A 22,294-nucleotide genomic window follows, 5' to 3' on the forward strand; every position below is an offset into this window, starting at 1 on the left:
TTTACTGAAATTCTCTCCCCAAATGGATTTGGCAGAGCCCAGCTCTGCTGATCTTAAAGCAAGGTTTATCATTTGTGCAGGCTGCTGCCTGAAGGGGGAAAAGATCTTTGAAGTTGCTGAATGATGGAAGGGTCTCCCCCTCTCCTCTCCCTCACATGCATTTTTTAAGGGTGGAGACTGGGAGATGCTCAACTGCCCCGAGTCAGGAAATTACATGACAAATTAAACAATTATGTGTTTTAGTGCCGAGCATCTCTGTAGACGTCCAGGGCCGAGTGTGGTTCAGCGTGGATTCCACCGGCTTTTGTGCTTTTCCTCACCACCTGTAATTCTACACTGAGTTATTTTACTGCACGTCAGGAGCTCCCCCGACCCCGGTATCTACACCTCGAAGAGATTTCTTTATCATTTAACTTTATTACAGAAGGCACTGCCTGGGCACTGTTGGAGTGACAAGGACTATTTCCTTAATTACTGTACATTGATAATAGCATTTACTCTGGCAGCTCCAGTGCTATTCAATCAAGCAAGATTCAATACAAAAAAGCTGATTTGCCAAAAAAGAGATTAGCATAAGTGCCTACAGTCACATTCTATTTTTGAAGGTAAAGCTACTGTGTCTGTGAGCTTTCTTGTGGGAACTTTATAAAGAGAGATTAATCTCATTTATCTCCTTCTAAAGATATTTGGGGAAATCGCAGAGAGTCACTGTCTGGGCTCTTTTGGTAATAATTCTCTATAAACATGTAAAATAAAGGGCTGCACAGCCAGTGCTAATCAGCAGCAGGAAGGTGTATTTTTTTTCCTCTTACTTGGATGTAGACATTTGCTGTGAAAAACTCTGTGTTCCCTGGTTTGCTGTTGCTGCTCTTTGTCATTTAATCAAGTGGTGACTGTAGCTGTTGCACTTTAAAATTAAATGCTATTATTTATGGTAGAACTTGTTCTAGTTAAAAATGCAGACCTCAGCACTCTGTACGTTTGTAAGCAGAAGGTTAAGCAGGACATTTTAAATGGTAGAGCAAAAGGCTTAATCAAGGCTGAAGAGCAAAATGCAACGGGATAACGGAGATAGTAAATAGGCATTAATCACCATACAGGCTTAATCCAGGTATTAGGCAGTCTCGGGGCTAATACGAAGACTCACTTACATAAGGACTCATTCTACCAACCCTTAAGTAAGTGAATAACTTGGTTCTTGGGAGAAATGTCACCAGTGTTCGAGGCCCCTGCAATATTAGGCCTGCAGCGCGTCCTTGCAAAATGATCATCACTTTTGCCTGAAGGGGATTTCTGAGTTCAGAGGCACTTGGGGGTGTGGTTCAAGAAAGGGAAAATAATTGACTTGCCAGTGCACAAGGAGCCACTTTGCCATGGTTTGGGGTGGGTTTTTTTACCTTCCCTTGACACTGTCTGTTACTGTGACATCAAAATCCATGCTAAGTACTTCTTGCCAAAGATGGACCAGATAAAATCACCAAGCTGGTATCATCTCATGGGAGACAGCTCACTGTCTTAGTGACAAATTTAGTGCCTACAAATCCAGGCTTAGAACGTAGTCTTTCCCTAGTCATAATCCAGCACTTGCACACTGGATTTGCGTTCAGCTACTGATGAACTAAAAATCTCAGTTCCAAGAAGACAGCAGAGCAGAATTCACCATACAAGAGTTATTTTATTAGATGCTTTGAAAGACCGAAGTGCTTCCATGATTAACTTAAATGCTTGATGGGAACAGACACGTCATTGGTGCTGCCAGCCCAGCACACGGCCTCTGGCCCGGGCTGGGTTTTGGCATCCTGGGCAGCTTTGCCTTACCAGAACAGGGAGGCTCACGGTAAGCACAACGTGGCCTAACCTGAGGCAAGGGGAAGGAGATGGAAGTGGGGAATGGGGTAGATGGCGAGGATTTATCTATTCAAGGAACAGCAAGATGAGGGGGGGAAAAAATCCACAACCCTTTAATTGTGAATGTAGGAGAGAGGGACAGTGATGTAACTGTTCCCAGGGAACACTATTCTTATTTTGTAGAGGGAGGTGAGCCAAGATACTTAAGCTCTAGAGAACCTTTAACACAGGAAGCTATTTATCATAACAAGCTTGGTTGATACTGCTCCCATACTGAACCAATTAGATTAGCCTATTTCGTCATACTTCATAACTTGGGATGATAGGTTTCCAAGCATGGTACAGTGCAGTAATTGAATTTTGATCAAACACACATGGCCCATAACCCAGTATGTGAAACTTTCAGAACAGTTCACAGCTTTTAAATATCCAGTCAACATGTTGCCAAAAGTACAGGATGTACTTGATGCAAGTGGGAGAGGAGGGGGGGAGCACGAGTCCACGCCGTAACTTGGTACAGCTGTAAAACAAACATTTTTTTGTTCCAATTCTGTTCCTACTTTAGCAAAGGAGCTGGGAGGAAGACAGTGAATGTCAAGTAAGTCGTTTTTCTCCCCAACCCCCACACCCCCCAGGCACACATTTCCCTTTTAACATTCTTGGATTACCACAACCTTTTAAATTCACTATACTGTACTTACATACTGTATTAGGCACACCAGCAATTATGTTTGTTAGCATGACACATCCATTGCTTACACTTAGTTAACAAAATAACTTAAAAAGTCACATGCATCACCCTCTTAATAGGGTCGTAATCAATGAGACCATGGAATGAAAGCCCTAAAAATTACCCCCCACCTCTGCATTCCCCAGGCTTCTGCCTCTGCCAACACGATCCATATGGTGGGCAGCCTAGTCAGGCTCAAGGTGAACGTTCAGTCAGCTCTTTGCAGGCAGTGGGCTCCTCTTACATGTTCTGGACATGTTTTCCCCACGGTAAATCCAAGGAACTTTGAAGAAGACTCTGTGTAAAGGAAACAGAATACATTCATAGACTCATTCCTAGTGTTCCCCTGCTTTGGGGGCAAAGCATCTGCTGCAGAACAGGTTCCTGACGTGGATAATGCTGGGCCAGGCTCCTGAGCAAGCAGTGGGGCTCTTCACATCAAAGCTACCCTCTGGCCTACAGCTAACACTCTGGCCTGCTTAAGCAATGGAGCAGAATATCCCCAACCTCTGCACAGGGTGCTGCCAAGTTCTTTCTCAGCTTAGAATGCTTTGGCCTGAAAGGCAGCAGGAGGCTGCTCCAGGTGTATCCGCTACCCAGAGAAGCATCGGGGCAGCCAACACCTTTGCTCTCATCGAGTTGCTGCAAATGACATCAAAGATGGGCATTTCTGCACCAGCCCCCCAAAGAGGGCAGGACCTGAGGGTTTACCCAAGTAATTTTAGTTGCTGTCCGCCTGTGAGCCGTCTCACACACCTGTTCTGGAGTGCAGCTGTGTGAGAGAAGCAGCTACAGGTTCCAAGGGGAGAAATGGTGCTTTTCGGATGGAACAAAACGTACTTCTTTAGTCTTGCTGCTGGCTGGGGACAGGCGTGTTGCCCATCACAGGCACCACCCTGTCAGAGTGCAGAGGATGTGCAGGATCTGTCTGCCTCCTGCCCTGCTCCCCACTAAGTTAGTGTGCTGCAGAGAAAAGGAAAAAAACAAAGAAAAAGTATTTGTTCAACTTATGGGAGTGGGACCAAGCCTCAGCTCAAACCAAGGTTAAACAGGCCTGTCCTAAGCCTCTTAAGAGTAGGATTTATATAGTAATTACAGTAATGGAAACTGATCTTTGTAATTTTTATACCGCCTAAAATTCTGCTGTGTCATATGCATCTGCAGAGCCTGAGAACTGCTTCTCTGAGAGCACTGCAGTCTTGAAAGCAGCCATTCAAACGTATAAAGGAGAACTGTCAGAGCCAAAGTGTGTTCCAGATGATAATGAAGCACAAAGACTAAGAATCAGAAACCTTGGGAGAAGCAAGGAGTTTGTCTTTGAGACGAGCAATATTTTTTAAACACTTTATTTTATTGGGAGTTTATGGAACCAGATCTTCAACACACACAGTGCAAACAGCATTGAAACCACCCCTTTTATCCCCGTATTTCCTCCTTTTCCTTCGCTACAGTCTTAGGTCTAGAGAGTGAGCATCGTGCAAAACAAATCTTGGGCCAGACAGAATCCTCACATCCACTTTCCAGTTTAGTCTCTTGTGCAAAGAAAAACACCGGGGTGCTCAGTCTTTGCTGTAGGATAAAGAGCAAGTTCAGGAGATTTGGAGATCTGACAGAGGGTTTGGCTCCACCTTCAGGAAGCAGGAGGCAAAGAGGCAACACTGGTTTCAGTTTTGGACATAGCTTGTGGAGAAACTGAAGCCTACAACTCCCCTTTATTGAAACCTACTGCTCCCCAGTGTGTCTTTGCTTCATATCCGTCTATCTATCTAAAAAGTTTCCTCAGTTGATGCCATGATATCCTCGATTCAGCTCTGAAGAGTTCAACTCCTCCTAGAAGTACTTCAGAATTTGTGGCAGGGTGTCCAAAGCTCACTGCAACATGGACAAAGAGCTGATACACGAACAAAAGTCAACGAGAAGCAGCTTTGAGGCAACAAAAAAGAAGTTGTGACACACAGGACATCGTAAAGCTGTATCAAATATTGTTTGCCACTTCCACTGTCAGTGCTAAGGTTCCCCCACAGAATGCAATTTCCTCTTATAATTCAGAGAGATTAGAAAGGTTCCCTGGGTAACAGAGATGGACCGAGAGGAAGAAAAGTGAGAAGAGTTTTGATCAAGTTTCAGTCTAGCAAAAGAGGCATTTCCCTGAAGTTAAACTGCTCCTTTCTCCTCAGATACAGGCAGAAGATGTGATGAAACAATCTCCTGTATTTCCCCTCTTGGTAGATCCTGATGCAGGTCGAACCCAGAACACTGGTTGAAAAGCACGATTGAAATTAATCAAAGGATGGATGTTTTTAAAAAAGCCATGCAGGGACCGTTTATAATGACAACTATGGCAAAGTAGTTAGGGATGAGACAACTGTGTTTGACAGACTGTGCCATCTACTAGCGAAACAACAGGCAATCAGGCCATTAGTGACAGCCCTACGAGGCAATGGAAACGAAAACGTATGGCTGCTTGCAGAATCTTGCCTTTGGCATTTCCCCAACTGGGTGCTTAAGCACCCAACCTTATTGTTGCATCTGACATCGTTTTCTGGAGGAAACAGGTTTGAAAACTGCAGAGCAAGCGACAGGGATGGCTCTCAGTGCAGAAATGGGCTCAACACCTAATGAATCTAAAAATAAAGACAACACTGAGAAGAGATGCGAGAAGACTGAAGAGACAGAGCTGTGTAAGCAAATATGACTGAATGTACTCCTGAGGAACAAAGGAAACAATTCTTGATGGGGTGACAACAGATGTTCTCCAAAAAAATTCTAACGGAGCGTTTCAAACACAAAGACCTTCCTGTGGAGTTGAGAAGTTTTACTGGCAGACACACAGTAATACATCTTTGGAAACATAACAAAACCTAACGTTCAAGGTGTTACCAGGTCCTGAAAGCAGAAGTGATATCCTCATGTAGTAAGTGGTGGGTGGTGGTGGCGAGAGAAACGGCGAGGATAACGAAATACCGTCATGGGGAGCTGCCGTAACACAGTTGTGATTTAAATGGCAGGAGGAATAACTAGTCAGAGAGTATGTTCTGAAACAGATCTAAATCTGCTTTTTTTGGAGAATGAGCTCTAAACACAAGTGAAAGGCAATGTGCAGGTCGACCTAAATGAACAAATGCAGTCCAGAGTCATTAGCACAGTAAGCATTTGTGCAATGTGTGCGTGAGCGCCAAGTGCCCACAGCTGAATGTTTCTACCAGCTACTGCTCCTTCAGGTCATGGTTAAGCACATTGCAGAACATGCTAAAATGGACATTTTAAAAAAGGACAAAAGGTAAAGAGAGCTTTATGGAATAATTTTTGCAGTCATCAAACTGCACTGGTACTCAGGGAAGATTTGGGTTTAACTCCCAGAACGGATCTGCAGCATCTTCGGCTTTGTTCAGGTTTTTAAAGGCACTTTGAATTCTTTTAAACTCTGGCCCTTAATTTTTATATTCTTCGTTCTTACAGATACGGAATAATACTTCTCTGTCTCGTTGGAATGTTGAAAGGATGCCTGCATATCTGCAAGGCCAGCAGATATCATTTTATCTGGGAAGGAGGATGACATAGTACATTGTCTAATTATTTTTACTGCTTTGCAACTGTTTGGGGGAAAACAATCCAGAGAGAGGGTTAGTGCAGTCAGAAGTACAGAAACACTGGGACAGACAACTTGATTGACGGGAGAAAGCTAAAGCAGGAGGCAACACAGAAAATCATCATAGGACAGGCATTTTGATAAATATTACTGTAGCAAATTTATTATTAACGCAGTGGGACAGCTTTACATCTTGCATCACACTTTTCACAGCCCTTGTGGTAAACATGCCATATCTGACAATTACAAGATGAAAACAAAGACCTCACTAACTCTCTCCTGGCCCTGCAGCACTCTCTGCTTACTCAGTTAACCCTCTCTAAACATCAGCTAGGCAACGAAACCAGTATACAGGACTGCAGACACAGGTGTTTAGCTGGAGAACTCCAACAGCACCCCATGCATGTTCCAGCTGAGGCACTCACTTCCAAAAGGCTTTGCAGACAAAGGAGAGGGCTGTGGAAGAAGTGGAAGGTCGCTCATACAAGATAGTGGATACAATACCATCTAACGGGAAGGGAAATCACATTTGGCTTGAGATACTGCTCTGCCTGGCCACCTCTGGCTTCATTCTGACCACTACAACCAGAGCATGGATGGACATCACAAGCCAGAGCATCAGGATGGAAGACTCTTACAGCAAGTTTTATTTCCTGAACCGGCCGTTACTACAGAAACTGTGTAACTTAGAAGAACAAATCTTCCTCTCTGCTGGCTATCTGGTTTCTGGGATTAAAAGAAATCCCCAGACTCTCTGAGGGACCTCATAACTAATCATATCTTCATCTGACTCAGACAAAATAGCTCCTGTATTCTTTTACAGATAATGAAGCACAAGATGGACTGCTGAAGTCATTAAGTCAAGCTCTCTGCTATTTGTACACGTGGAGATAGATACATTTTAGAACTAAATCCTGTGTGATGAGTTGCCCAAGGCTATTTTTTTGTTATCCTGTCCACGGTATCTTCCTATTTTCACAGCTACATTATCAGCTTCAGGGTTAAAAACAACAAGCAGACAAGTCACAAGATGATCTTAGCCATCAGATTTTATTTGATTCAAACATCTCTTTTCCATCCACCTCCTCTCTGGTTTTCTGAAGGTATTTCAGGGAACAAAACTGACATGGGCAAAGAGTGAGAGAGACAAAAGGGAGATGCAACCAGTATCAGCAAGTATTCCAAAACTGTTTCTTCCTTGCATAAGGGAAAGAACTGATGGTAAGCACAGAGTATTCCTTGTAGTTTATTCTCATTATGTGATAGGTCAGGTTGGGCCTATTTGGAAAAAACCCAGTATCTCTTTGCAAAGCTTTCAGTGCATGAGTCTTAATGTAGGTTGAAAAGAGACTAAACCCCACACACTGCACTTTAAAAAAAATCAATGTAGGAATCTCATTTTTTGGTAACTCCCTTCAAAATACCATTTTTGGCCCCATTCAGAATATTTTGTAGGTTTCATCCAAAAACCAGAAGAATTGCCCAAACTTTTGAAGAAAATCCCTACACTAAAGTTTCTATCAGGTGGATTTCTCACTTGGTTACTGCTGCTTTTCATCAGAAGGTGAAAGGAATGTTTAAAATTGGTCAAATAACATGAAGAATCTGTTGACATGTTTTCTGTCTCTGTGCAGACATGTTTTCCTGGGAACATCTAGGTAAATCTTGGTTGTCCTAAAGACTTTGGTCAAACAGCTTTGAAGGACACAATTTATTTCATTGAAACACAACTGATGTAAAATAAGAGCCTTTTAGGGGCTTTATTAGTATAAAGGATTCGCTTTTTTGGACGTCCTGTAGCTGTTAAACATAGGTATCAATTTCTTTTCATAAAGAAGGAAGGTATGTATTTCACTATGGATGGTTGCAAAGGAGGAAGAAAAAAATCAAAATAAGCAGAATTATTATTTCCTGTTCTAACCTCAGGACACCCAAACATCTATCCTCCTTTTTTGGCATCTATGTTTCTGGTTTTTATGCATCTATACTTCGACTGTTGATTAGCACTGAACCAAATTTTGCAACTTGAGCAAAATCTGACCCTAAGCTTCACAGAAATAATTATTTCCATTAATAGAATTTCACAGGATACACCAGCACAAGGTTTAGTGCCATCTGGATTTTAAATAACAGGATAGAAAGAAAGGAAGTTTCTGTGGTTTGGAGTATTTAAGTTCATTTACAAACCACCACACATAGTTATGAACACAGACCCCAAGTGTAATCCCAGCCCATCCACGTGAAAATGGATTTCATCAGTTTTAAAGGACTAAGGATCAGCATTGTTGTTCTGAACAACTCCTTCCCCACCTCCCTATAACAATCTAAATTGTATTTACAGACACAGAACATCATCAGTGCAAATTGCAGAAGTCTGCACATTTCACAGACAGTACAACTTAGCGACAAACCGTGTGCTCACAGAAACAGAGCAGTCCCAAAGAAACCTGTCACCTCGAAGGTCAGCTCCTTCCCTCGAGGAACTGCCATATTTCACCACCTTTGTTCAGTGTACATTCAAGATCCCGTTCTGATGAAATGTAATTAGTAAGTCACCAGCAATTCCAGTGGCCGACTGACTGCACCCCTGTGTTTGTGACACTTACTGCCAGGGTTAGGGATAGGTCTGCATTTTCCTGAAGGTTGCATTGGTAATGGTGAGGCGTGTGAGCCTTGCTCCATAGTAATCTATAATGTAACTGGAGCCATCCGAAGGGCCGACGATCTACAAGGGAGAAACAACCAAGACTTTTCAATATGAAGTGAAATATATACTTTGTGCTAATGTCTCAATTACTGCTAATTTTCCCATCATAAAATTAGTCATGCTTAATTAGTCAAACAGAAACTAGATTTATTTTGAAGTTATGCTGTAGTTTAACTATTTTAGCGAGCACTGTCTCAGAAGGAACATTTCCCTGGGGCTTCTAATCAACCAAATTACACAGCCAGGCGCTGGTACCAGGTTAAGGCAATAAGGATTTGAGTCACAACATCAGGCTAACAAAGGAGTGGGATCCAAAGCACTTTTCTTGAGCAAAGAGAGAATTAGGTTGACGACAAGCATCTTTGAAATACTGCATAGGTAAGGAATGGAGAGGAGATCGTGGCTTTTTTGTTTGTTTGTTCTGGAAATGCTAAATTGATGTGGGGTCAGCAGGGAGATGAATAAGGAGAGATGAAAGATACTTTCAACTGTATCTGTAAGTGATCTGAGGCAACATTGCTGCGATAGCACAGAAAGGGATTTGAGAATGCAAGTACTTCAAAAGACACACATACACAGATGTATACTTTAAAAACATTTTCCTGAAAACAATTTCTATACCCACAATGCCTTTTAAGTTCACCATAGGCAATCTGTAATTCATGCTGGCTGGAGGCACTGGAGAATAAGCCAATTTGGCAATTTCTTGATGTCATGAGATGCCACCCCAGATGGGGATTTAACCATCAAGAGTCCTATAGTCACAGCTCTAGGGGCATGTGGACTTGTGTTTGGAGGAGAGGCAGAAGAAAAACAATGTGGCAAAGTCTTCTCTCCTGAATCCTGCATGGACATCCCAGATGATGGGCTCCATGTAAAGCACATGCAAATGCAGAACTTCAGGATTCTGGGAACAGCAGGTTGTCTCATGCAAAGCCCAAAGCTCTGTGTCACAGAAAGAGCTCACAGGTTCTGACAATTTATGGTGTTATAGCTTCCAAACCATTAACTATGAGCTTTTATAGATAGTTAATCTATGTTTTAATTCAAATAATGCATTGGTATTTTGTATCCAACATCAGCTTACAAAGAGAGCTAAAATAGATGCCTTTATTTTTCAATACACAAAGGTTCTTAAGGCTAAATTGCTAACAAAGGATCAGCAATCAAATCAAAGCCTTAACAAACACGGAATTGTACCTTGTTTAGAAAGCCCTGACTTACCTGCATGGAAATAAGTATGAAATCAATTAGGCTACCAATTCCACAAAATCCTACAGTGCAGAACTTTAACAGACCTAAAAAAGGAAAAGAAAATTTAATTGTAGATTTAAAGCAGCCCCTGTGGAGTTCATAGCTCTCTGGTGACAATGACATCCCAACCTTCTCTCCCCATTCCACAAAACACACACACACACACACACATATCTAGAAACAGATCTAAAGTTAAAGTTCTTTATCAGGGGAAAAACCAAGCTGCATCCTGGATACACTTATTCTTTTTGTTTAATCAGATAAATATTCCTAAACAAGACAAGACAGAAGTTGATAACCAAGACACTGGAAATTCTCCTCTTTTTTTGACAGAAGCACAAACAGAAAAAAATCCTCATTTGAGCTGCAAAAGTGAGTTACGAATAGAAAGTGACTTTCTACCATCTTGTAAGCTGCAGCACATGCTGATTTGATTTTCAGAACACGCTGCTTTGGAGAGCAATCCTTTGTATCAGTTCTATGTTTTTGCTGAAATAGGGATTTATTTGGAATATCTGTATACACATATCTAAACACTGCGCTTTAACCCATGTTCCAAAATGTTAAGTTTTGTGGGAAAAAATGAAGATTAATAGAAAATATATGGGAATAGCAACTAACAGATACATGTTTCAGTGGAAGTTGCCAAGCAAGGCAGATCTTATTCAGAAAATGCCTTCAAAATAAGGGTGTCTTAAAATTTTTACTTATTTGAGCGTTAGCAGTTTATTGTACAATCAATGTAATACAATGAGTACTACAAATACATTAAGTAATACTCCAGCTGCGGTAGGCAAACATCTAGGTTATTTTGAGAATGAAACACCCATTGTGAAGACATTTGTCTCTTTATCCAGGCAGACAGTATGAAGAGGAATGCCTCTTTGTTGCATTTAAATCAGTTATAGGCTATGCTGTACAGGGAAGTGTGCTGGAGCACCTCTCTCATGAAGACAGGCCGAGAGAGCTGGGATTGTTCAGCCTAGAGAAGACTCCAGCAAGACCTTGTATCAGTCTTTGAATAACGAAAAAAGATGACAAGAAAGCTGGGGAGGGACTTTTTACAAGGGCCTGGAATGATAGGATAAAGAATGACGGTTTCAAACTGAAAGAGGGGAAATTTAAATGAGATACGAAGAAGAGGTTCTTCCCTGTGAGAGTGGTGAGGTGCTGGGAAAGTGAGTTGCCCAGAGAGGCTGTGTCTGCCCCATCCCTGGAAGTGTCCCAGGGCAGGCTGGATGGGGCTTGGACCAGCCTGGTTTAGCGGAAGGTGTCCCCGCTAATGGCAGAGGGTTGGAATGAGATGATCTTTAAGGTCTCCCCACCAAACCCAAACCATTCTAGGATTCTACGAAAACACATTTCCTGTGCTTTACATGGGCAAGAACACTTCTGAGGCAAGACAGAAGCATATCAATAACATCATCCAGTGCAGCACCTCTTCCCCACAGCCACAAGTTGCTCTGTGCTGCTAATACCTGCTAATAAAGCCACACAGCTGTTTCCAAAGAATGGGCCTGCTCTCAGTCAAATACCTCAAGGTCTCCTGACCTTGCAGTGCCCCTCTCTCAGATGCAGCAGTCTGTCCCACAAAGCACCTTCTCTCCCCCATGCTCTGTTTATGAGGCTGCCTATGGAAGAGAGCTGGGAAATAACTGCATGCATGCCGCAGGAAGAGCATCCCACTGTCTGGATATAGCTGCCTGAGTTAGTAAGATGAAACTAGCCTGATTTATAAACCCCTGGGAGACAGTTTATAATCTCTCCATGGAAAAACTTGGTAGTCAGAGAAGAGAGCAAAATAGTCAACCAAGAAGATGAAAGCGAAGTAACAGGATGGCCATTCAGCTGATTAGAAGACAAGTCTATATGCATATACAACTAAAGTGGTGTAATGTAGAAGTGCAAAACCCCAAGTACGCCCTTGTCGATAACAACTTGTTCCCAGCTGCAGCAGCCAGCCAATGAGCCGGGCGCGCCGGGCTCGGCGCGGAGGGGGTTAACCCTCGGCAGCTCAGCGAGGGGGCGTGGCCAGGCCGTGCGTGCCGTGTGACGTCACGCTGAGGCCACGTGGGCGGCGGCCGGGCGCGGGAAGCGCCGCTGCTCAGCCGGGGCTGCGGGCAGCGCCTTAGTCACCGCCACCGCTCCTTTGCCTGTGCTGCTCGACGCCACGGGCCTCATCACAAAGCTCTGCCTTTCCTCCTGAGTCTCCTCCCCAGCCAGCTCAGGTGCGGAGGAGGGAGTAACCGTGTTGTTTGGGTTTAAAGCGTGACACCTGGGTATCAGTATTGGCAATAGCGTAACAACATGTAAGGGAAGCAGCCAGATAAAGAAATGCTGGCCTTGGGAAACAAAAGCGAAGACAATTACATAATGTCAAGCTCTGGTGAAGAGTTGACTTCCTTATTACTTGCACCGAGTGAAGCCACCATTTAAGATACCTATTTGTGGTATCTCCTCTCAAGCTCTGGTCCTCAACCCCGCTGCCAGTGGCCTTTTAAGAGCCCTGCAGTTCTCTTACCATTGCTAGTTTCAGCAGCAGCGCCAGTTTACTTGAGCAACTGGCCATTCCATTATGTTACTGGATGTAGAACTGTTTCTGAACCTGGAGTTTTGTTTCTGGAGTGCAGGGTAAGTTGATTTTTTTTTTTCACTTCTCTCCCCACAGGCAGATTACACTGAGAAAGTAAACTGCTCTGAAGCAGGAATGGTGTTCTTACACAGCAATAACTTATGGTTTAGTTGACTCTGTGTGGGAGAGGAAGAGGTTGCCTTCCTGGTTTGTTCATATTCACTAGCTTGTCTTTGTATGCTCTTTAAGCAAAAGAGGAAGGGGAAAAGAAGACACCAACAAGCATTTTACAATCTTTATTACACTTGCAAAAAATACTTCAGTATTATTAGCCTTTTTAAAACACTTTTTGCCAAAACATGGCTGACCTAAAAAAAATCCCTCATCAACCCCTGTCAAGGAATTCAATGTGGTTTTATTCTCTTTCTGTTTTCTACTCTTAGCTATTTCCTTTTGTCTTCTTTACTTTTCAGAAGCTTGAAAAATTGACTTGGGAAAAGTTTAATTTGAAGTCTTAACTTTGGTTATTGGCTACAGTATTTTCCATTAAGGTTAACAAGCATGAGACAGAGAATTTCTATATAGGAATAGAGGATTTATAGATCTTTATTGCTATATTACAAAATAATTACTGCTTATTATGATTCTAGATCCAATGATATAACAAAAAGCTGCACCTTATTGACTGTCTCCAAAAAAATGTATCGCTTTGTGAAAAAGATGGACAACGTAAGTGCTAGTTATAGAATCTCAGGGGAAAAAAAGACACAGATGTTAACACAAGATTATCAAGGATAGATAATGTTACTAAAAAACCAGGGGCTTGCACTTAATGGGCAGAAACTCAAGATTCCTAGTTGAAGTGACAGTAACATGGACAGCTTTTTCCAATTCACTGCTCCATTGCTAACTAGACTTAGAGCTCAGAAATAAAGCCAGTGAAAACAGTTCTAACACACTAAGATATTTCCATTCTTTAAAAGCCAGTGGCACCATCACCCTGGGAATTAAGTCGTAAAAACACTAACCAGAGGTAGGCCTTATTAAAGGTCCCAGCTTCTGCAGAACTGTTATTAATATTAGGAGCTATCTTGAAGGGATGCATTTGTCAGAATAAATTCCATATCCCAAAACACTAGATTTACTGTAAAGTTTGTCCACTATTTTCCTGGTAAAATCAAGCATCATTTAAGTTGCTGGCATGTGAGCCAAAACCAATTCTGTTTCAGTGCCTCGCAAAGAATGCAAAGCAAACATAAAGCAAAGCTATGAATAGCAATAATCGTGTTTGCTTATTGGGATTTTATCTGTTGGACAACTACATATCCATTTGTCACCACTCACTCCAACGGAATAGCAGGCTGAGGATACTGCAGGATTTTATCTTACTTAGCAATAAAGTAAGGATTCGAGTTGTAAATAGTAAAACAATGACTGTCAGCCTTGATTACCCAAAATGTAAGTATATACATACAGCTCAGTCATAATAAGCTTTACCTCAAGGGAAAAATAAGAAACAAACTTACCTAATGCAGGATAGCCTAGATAAAATCTATCTGCACCCAGCCATCCAAGAAATAAGGACAGAGCCACTGCCACTTTGTAGGAGTATCCATTTCTGCCAAAACAGACAAGATAGACAATGACTGCAAAACATACTCACCCAGACTTTGAGAATTAAAGTAGTGACTCATTTTCCTGCTGCTTCAGTTTTTAAAAAAAATAAATAACCCACATCAGACTTGTTATTTATCTTCAATTAACAGACACAGAATTGATAATGTTGAGATTTCAAACTGGGTAGACATCCTCCAGAAAGCAACCTCAGCTGTGGCAACTCAAGCATACTCTTGCAGAATACAGATTATTCTGAAACTAAATCATGATTTCTTGTCAAGACATAATTCAGTTGCTGATACATTCCCAGTTTCACAGAGTAGTTTCTAACAGTCCAGCCCTACTGAGACAACCCTAGGAAGCTAAGAGGTGTATGCATGCTGTCTGTAGGCATTAGTCTCACACACAGCCAAATCGAGAGGAGCAGGATAGACAGGTGAGATGTCAGCAGAGACAGTAATTGCAATGAGATCTGAAGGAGAAATGAACCATGGCCACTGGCTGAAGAAGCTGCAGGAAGGATTCAAGGGAAGTCATGTATCCCTTTACTACACTCTAAAGGTAGTAAATGGCACAAAGTCACAAAGGAAAAGAACTGTTGATGGTACAAAGATGTACAGGGAAAGAGAAGTACTCTAAAGCTAAACATCCCATGGTTAGTCATACAAAATAAAGATGTAACAGACTTTTAGAGTTTTAGTAATTGGTACTGTTCTTGCCAAAGGCTGGAGTGATGTGGCCACCTAATCACCTGTAACTTTCAGTCACTGCTGATGTGAACTTTACACTAATAAGCCAGAAATGTAAAGCTATCAATACTAAACTTGCTGCATCCTCTGCTGCGTTGGCAAACTGCTAGCTTCTGAAAAGAAAAGCAAACCCAGATGTAATTAGAACCTTAAAAATATTCAGTAATTCACTGTTTTGATACGTGCACTACACTGTGCCAGCAATTATTTAATAAGCCCAAATAAAACTCTTGGTTGACAGTTGAATAAAATGTAAGGGTTTCCCAAAGACAGGAGCTGATAAAGGTCCAAGTACCTTTATTAAGCACTTTCCATGCCAAATAAAGATCTGCTTTTTGCTTATTATCTGGATTTACTGACTTTAAAACTTAATGGCTACATCAAGTGATTAAATCACGACTTTTACCTCAATATTTGTTACTTAGCACTTATTAGCAGCACAGAACATACTGGGCATTCCTGGAACCTGAGGTAACCTAATGTAATGTGATGTAAATTATCACCTTAGAACTGTCTTGTGTCCATGGTAAAGAACAAAAATGCTTTTATTTAAAAGTTTAGCTAACCTGTTAGAAATTGTTGATCAACTACAAAGTGTCAACAACTGTCCAAGGATACTAAAGCATAAAAAGAGCTCTCAACATAAAAGGTGGGAATACAGTTTAATTTGAGATGCTCCCGATAAAAACAAATAATAAACTGAGCACTTGGCTATGCACTGATATGCTTTTAAAAGCAGAACAGTCTGCAGCCTGGTCAACATCAACATGACAGGCAGAAGCAATCTTGTGTGAAGTGGAAGTATGTTAATACAACAAGGCTGCATCCACTGTTGTATTTCCTTGGTCTTATGCACTCTTTCAGACAAAAATAGGCACCAAATACTAAACCAGCCAGTAGGAAAACAACACATCGCAGGCATCTAAAGGAACTCCTACAGTCAGGTAAAAGATGCAATGCCTTTTCAGTTCCTCCTCTGATTTTTGTCTTGCTTCCTCCAGTCTTCATTTTTATTGCCTACGTTTCTTCCTGCTGCCGTAGTACAAGCTTTTTCTTCCAGCTCTTCCATACCACTTGATAATATGCAGGTAGAACTGTAGGTCATGGTTTCTATGCTCTTTTAGGGTCTCTGAGCCCTACTCCAAGACCTGTCCACACTGAACTTCATGAATTTCACAGAGTATAGTTTTATGGACTCCTTGCCTGGAATGGCAATACTTGAGCAATGGACATTTCAAATCTGCACATCAAGCAAAATACTAGATAGAGTGCCAACGTGGAGAATTCTAGAATGTGGAAAAAAACCCCCAAACAAGTACCTCCAAACCATCAAATTAAAACCAACCATAGCAGTCTTGACTCCCAGTACTTCTTTCCTGGCGCAAACTTATTAGCAGTTACACCTTTTCCTTGAACTAGTGCTGCTAGTGTTCTAGGAGCAACTGAACTTGAACCAATCCACTTATACAAACATACACCTCCTATATCTTGTTGGATCCTAAAACTGTTATCTTGACAGTTTAGGCTAAGGACAACTTGCTGATTTGTCCTTTCCAGAAGCCAGGGATGGAGATTAAAGTGCTGTCCTCTTGCTAGGACAATCCTGCTGTGAGAAGATGCCTTCTCCAACCAGTTTTCTGGGTAATGCTGTGCAGTTATTTCTGCCAGAAGACAGTTAACAATTTCTATCAAAATTCAATATAAGATGATGGAAAATCTCCAAAAAGCAGTAGAAAGGGCAAGCCTATTGTTGGAATATTAAGCTGGCGATTCCTGCCTAAAATAACATTTGTAACATTAAGGTAACAGTTAAAATGCCTTACAAATGGCTCACATAAAGATACGGGATTAGACGACATTTCATACAAGTGTACCTATGAAGGACGGTACTAATAATCTTGCTGCCATTTTTAACTGAGAGAGAGGGTAACTCTTTCTACGTTCACGGTTGTATTTCACTGGAGTTTTCAGCAAGCCCACAAAGGGTTCCCTTCTGCAATGCTAGTAGCTGTGCGACTCAAAAAGCCACAGCAAGTTCTTTTGGTAGTGTAATCCTTTCATCATAAATCATAGTCATGATCAAGGCATAGGCATCACAAGCAGGACGCCCTTTTTGTGCCTACATAGAATTGGGGTATTTTCATTAATAAATGTGAAGAAACACTACATTTTAAAAATGTTTCAAGAAAATATCTTAAACCAAAAATATGCCTAAAAAAACCCCTCCAAATTTAAGAGTTATTCTACTCAAAAAAAGGAAGTAATTTTATTAAACTAGTACAGCTCATTCTCAGTCCCCATCACAGATGGGACTGAAATGCAATTGTTTCTGGACAGAAATGTGACTGAAGCCTAGTTTGCTAGCATTTCAATTTGATTAGACGTAATAATATGTTTTCTTCAGTTTGCTGAGCTTTGACTGTTGAGAAGACTAAATACAGAGAAAATATTTATGAAACTAAGAGGCAGAGCTGTACTTCTGAGTTAGGCAAATTATTGAGCAGGAAGTGTCACATCAGAGTTATTTGCCCACTAGTGTGGTATGGAACACCCAGCGAATATTACTGGAGTTTTAATTTCCAAAGATTCCAGTAGGACAAAAGAAAAAACGTTCCTGCATGAATCCCACAAAAAGGAGAAACAAATGGTACTGACAGGTGTTGGCTGATCATTAGCATTGGCCAGTTGGAACATTTATTGGTGTACAGAGCTCGCTATTGCTCACAATGTGCTTTAGTGGAACTAGGTCCATCATGTTTCAGAAACAGACTCTTGAATTTGATGAAATGTGGAGGTTGTTTAAAAACAGAACAGTTCCTCTAAAAGAAACTTTTTTTTGGAGAGACTTAGACTCCCCCAACGCTAATGCCTGTTACAACTTAAGCTGCAACTACAGACAGACATTTAACTGGCATGAACCAGTACTGCCACAGAACAGAGCAGCCTGGTCCTGCCTTCCTTTCTCCGCTCGCTTTTATCCTTGAGTTGCCCTCATCCCCGTGCTGGCACAAGCACTTGCTGTGACTGTGCTGTGACTCAAACTGGGGAACTGATCCAAGTTAGTTCAAACCCAGATCTGTTCCCTGATTCAGTACACAGTGGGGTATGTCAGGGGAAGGGATGGAGAGGTGTCCCCAGACAGCTCCTTTCAGCAGCTGTGTGGATTTTAAGCATATGTGAAATGTAGCCTTAGCAGTTGGGGCAAATTTTTGCCAGGGTAAAGCACTAAGCAAAGCAAAGACACAAACAGAACTTAAACAAAAAAAAGTGTCCAAGGCAGAGGCAGATTTACTTATGAACATCCCTGTTGTATCCTTACACTAACAGTGTTTATTTGAGGATTAATTACTGGGTACAGTGTCTCCATCTTTCCTTCTCTTTTTATTTCTGTTAAAACATCATCCTATTTTAGAAAAACATCAATGTGAAAACAAAGATGAATTCCTCCAAACCCAGTAGTGTACTTACACATTGCGACACGCAATAGGCTTGTAAAATCCAACTTCACGTCCTGTAAAGACTTTATCTATGCCAAGGTGATCTCTGCAAGTAATATTTGGTGCTGGCAGACACTGAACTGAGGACAAAAACATTGTTTGCGATTAACATGTAACCGATGTGGTACTGTAGCATTTTTCTGACAAGACACAAGTGAAACAAATGAAGTTATACTGTGCAACACTCTTGATACAAAGCACAGTACACACAGACATATAAGTTTTTTAAAAAATAGGTATGTTTTTAAGGCAATCCTATGGCTAACTTGTCTTTTTGCATTATAGATATTAAGCAAAACGTACAAACCTAACTGCTGCCCTAATTCTTTTGCACTTTCCATTCTGTCTATGTTACGAGTCAATTGCAAATCTGAACCTGACACATAGAAAACTTTTTCATCATGAGAACAGACAAATACTGGAATGAGTTGCCCACAGAGCTGGTACCATCACAGTCCTTGGAGGTTTTCAAGATCTGACTGCACAAAGCCCTGAGCAACCTGGTCCGAATTCAGGGTCAAGGCTGCTTTAGGCAGGAGGCCGGACAAAATGATTTCCTAGGATCTCTTTCAACTCAAATTGCTCTGTTACTCTAAGGTTTGACTCTTAGGAGAACCAAAGAGTAAATCACAGCAGAAAGTGATGCCTGCTAAAAGTCTGCAATGCATTTTCACAATATTAGTCAATATCCAATGTTGAAGTCTGTTGTTTTAAAGGGAGAAATCCGTCCTTTACCCAGTTACTATGAGTTTTCAGCATTGGTCAGTCCTGTTGGTTGATCTGAATAAAAACCAAGCCAGGTTGAAGATTTCTCTCCAGTAACACCTACAAGTGAGAAGACTAGCATTTGAATATTTTTTCCTACTTTTTTTTAATATCTATCCATATTGCAGAGGGACCAAAAGAAAGAAAAAAAATACCTCAGTCTACCAGTATCAGTAACAGCCCCCAAAAATGAGCTGTGTCTGGAGTTAACTGCTATACAGTCCTACATGGATGTTACTCATCGTGTCTAATCTAAGGCAACTACAAAAAACAACATTCTTTCTTGTAAAAAATATTAAGCAATGGAAGCAGTGCTTGCTTTTATTTAGAAGAAACATGCAGCAGTTTAGACGTTGATATAGGAAAGGCCAGTTTTACTGACAATGTCATGCCAGTAAGACTTGAAAACTACTGCTCAACTACTTGGATGCTTTGAATTCAACCCCTGCCTCTTTGGGTGATGGATCCCAGGAAGATGTTCAGAAATGGTAGTGCTTCAACTTTTTATTACTTGGAAAATACTGAAACAGGAAGTGACTCAAATACTGTGGGGACAACTGAAAAAACTGCTGCGTGTGTAAAACACTCTACAGAGACACAGAAACCAACATGAATTCATTTAGCAACTTTCCGCACTCTGAAGCTTATCTCCTGTTCAAATGTACAGTGTGTTAACAACAATCACATGGCAACTGGTTGGGTCACAATTCAAATTGTTAGTTTTCCATCTCAAACTACTTTGGAATATTCTTTCTGGATGTTTATAATCAGGGACGTGCTATGAAAGATGACATAAGGGACTCAATAACTTAAAATAAAATATCCATTTTGGATAGTACTTTCAGCCAGTCTCTAAAGTATTTGAAAAGCCTTCACTATCCCTGAGCATTCCAGTGAAGAAAATTATTCAACATTTATGGTAAACAAAATAGAAAGCCAAGAAGCATCCATGTGTGTTTTAAATGTGAAAGCACATAAAGCAAAACTGTTGTGCTATTAGCTAACACAGAGGCTACTTATTTCAATGCCTGAGAACATCAGAAAAAGCTAAGCATATGTAGTAAAGCGAGTGATCAATTTTCTGTTGCACTCCTAAGTACATCAGAACTTAACATCTAAATAAACCTGAGTGCTTTCAGAACTGAGCCTCGTGGCACCAAAACCTCCTGATGAGGGAATGCATCACTTTTCCTGTTTTTTTTTTTTAATTGAAAGATTTTGAATGCTGTTCTATCATATGTCAATTCTTCAAATAAGTATATGCAAAACCAGTATGACAGGAATGGTTTGGTTTAATCACAGTAATGCAGGACAGAGCCTTGAGGATGTAACACACATTGAAGAGATTTACCAGAAACCTCACTTACAAATGTACCAATCAGAGACTATATATTTGTTCATTTTTAGTGAAGCATCCAATCCACACAAGTGTTTTAGGCTTTCTTACTAGTGATGTTACTAATCCCATGTTTTTATAAAGCTCATCTAGCAGATACACAAATGCATAAATTGAACCCTTCCTTTGAAAATGTAGCTGCTGTCAATACATGTTATAAGTTAGAATACCTTACCATATGCTGTGTGATTTGTGCAATTCATTGGTTCTTGTGTACTATTATCTATTTTAGGCTCATCGCACATATATGTTCAGGTAATTAAGGAAAACATTTTTCATATGAAACACTACAACAGGTTTAACAGTAATTTATTCCACCCTCTTTAAACCCTGAGGATTTAAGATGCACCTTGATGTTAGTTTTCCTTCCTACCCATCCCCCAAAATAGGAACAGCACATTACCATATAGCAAATCTGCTAATCCAATTTAATACACCAATATATTGCATAAGCTCCACGTTTAATTAGTGCTGCAGTCAGCACTACCTAAAGGAAACACAATATTTGTCAGTCACAGCCTCTGTATTTGAAGTCAACAAGGTAGCACGCCTGATCTAGTCTTCTTTCCTTATTTCAATAGCAGGGTACCTTTAAATTGAAGCATTTGATTGAGAAGATTAAATCTACAGCAACATACAAAACTCAAATGAACACCTGAAACACTAGGAACTTGCATTAGATAAACAAACAAAAAACTGAGCAGGAAGTAGTTTCCAGTGGTCTGAACTCCCTCAACCAAATAAAGCAGGAGACTTTTTTTGTCCTGCAAAAAACAAGAAGGTGGAGAGGTGGGAAAAGAGGGGTCTCTCATCCCATGGTATGACAGATCAGAGGGACCCCGAGCGGTCACAGTGGGACATTGTAGCACCCCCAGAATGAACCTAGGCCGCTGCAGACGTGACCTCTCCGGCTCCTTCCAGCTGAGACCCCCTCTGGGCTCCTGACCCGAGGCTTTCTCTGACACCCAAGGGACGTTCTCGTCCTGTCAGGCGCCTCACACCCTCCACCTCCCTCTGCCCCTTCACCCGAGGCGGCTGGGCAAGCGGCCTCCTCCTCGGACAAACCGGGCCCGGAACGAGTGGCCGCCTGCCCCTCTGCTCTCCCGGGCCCCATCACCATAGCAACCGAGCCCCGCCGCCCGCTCCGGCCCCGGCCGCGCTCAGGATATTGCCCCAGCCTCAGCTCGTCGCACTTCAGCGGCGACTCCGTGCCCACCGCTCCCTCCACGGCCGCACCCGCGAACCAGAGGAGAAGTAGGATCCAGGCCTCCGCCGCGCCTCTCCGCCGCCCCAGTCCCGCCGGCAGCCGCCCCACACGGGCGGCCATGATGGAAACCGCCGCTGCCATCAGCTGACGCGCCGGCCCCGGTGGCGCCGCGGGGAGTATCGGCCCTCGCCGCCGAGAGCGACCGCGCTGCCTGCGGGGAGACCCGGCGTGCGGGCCCTGCGGGGCGTTCGAGGGCTGCTCAGGGGACCGGTTTGGGATTTTTGTTGTGGGCGAGGCTGACCTCAGTAAATATGGCTCCTGAGGCAGCTTATGGTCAGAGCTGAGGGCAGATAGTGCCCCTAG

At 41.9% G+C, this 22,294-nt stretch overlaps 1 protein-coding gene across 2 annotated transcripts; it reads right to left on the reverse strand.

Annotated features, from left to right (window-relative positions):
* Positions 1-1,675: 1,675 nt before the first annotated feature.
* Positions 1,676-22,293, reverse strand: TM2D1 (TM2 domain containing 1). Of its 2 annotated transcripts, XM_062003978.1 has the most exons (7): positions 21,890-22,293; positions 20,900-20,969; positions 18,535-18,643; positions 14,227-14,318; positions 10,099-10,172; positions 8,774-8,892; positions 1,676-2,875 (listed from the first exon to the last, which is right to left on the reverse strand). In XM_062003978.1, the coding sequence occupies exons 1-6, from the start codon at positions 22,070-22,072 to the stop codon at positions 8,782-8,784; spliced, it is 639 nt and encodes a 212-aa protein (XP_061859962.1). In that variant the 5' UTR covers positions 22,073-22,293; the 3' UTR covers positions 1,676-2,875; positions 8,774-8,781. The 2 variants fall into 2 exon arrangements, with proteins under 2 accessions (XP_061859962.1, XP_061859961.1); XM_062003977.1 differs by lacking the exon at positions 1,676-2,875 and having other exon boundaries at positions 7,199-8,892.
* Position 22,294: the final 1 nt, after the last annotated feature.

This window comes from Colius striatus, chromosome 10 (assembly GCF_028858725.1).
Source record: "Colius striatus isolate bColStr4 chromosome 10, bColStr4.1.hap1, whole genome shotgun sequence".
Lineage (NCBI taxonomy): Eukaryota > Metazoa > Chordata > Aves > Coliiformes > Coliidae > Colius > Colius striatus.

What these genes read in the sequence shown, in the direction of transcription:
- TM2D1 (XM_062003978.1), bottom strand. Translation starts at nt 22,072, where the DNA reads ATGGCAGCGGCGGTTTCCATCATGGCCGCCCGTGTGGGGCGGCTGCCG. An exon ending in AGCTGAGGCTGGGGCAATAT is followed by an intron (nt 20,970 to 21,889) that starts CCTGAGCGCGGC and finishes ACCTGAACATAT; the next exon opens with ATGTGCGATGAGCCTAAAAT. An exon ending in CACAAATCACACAGCATATG is followed by an intron (nt 18,644 to 20,899) that starts GTAAGGTATTCT and finishes TTTTGTCCTCAG; the next exon opens with TTCAGTGTCTGCCAGCACCA.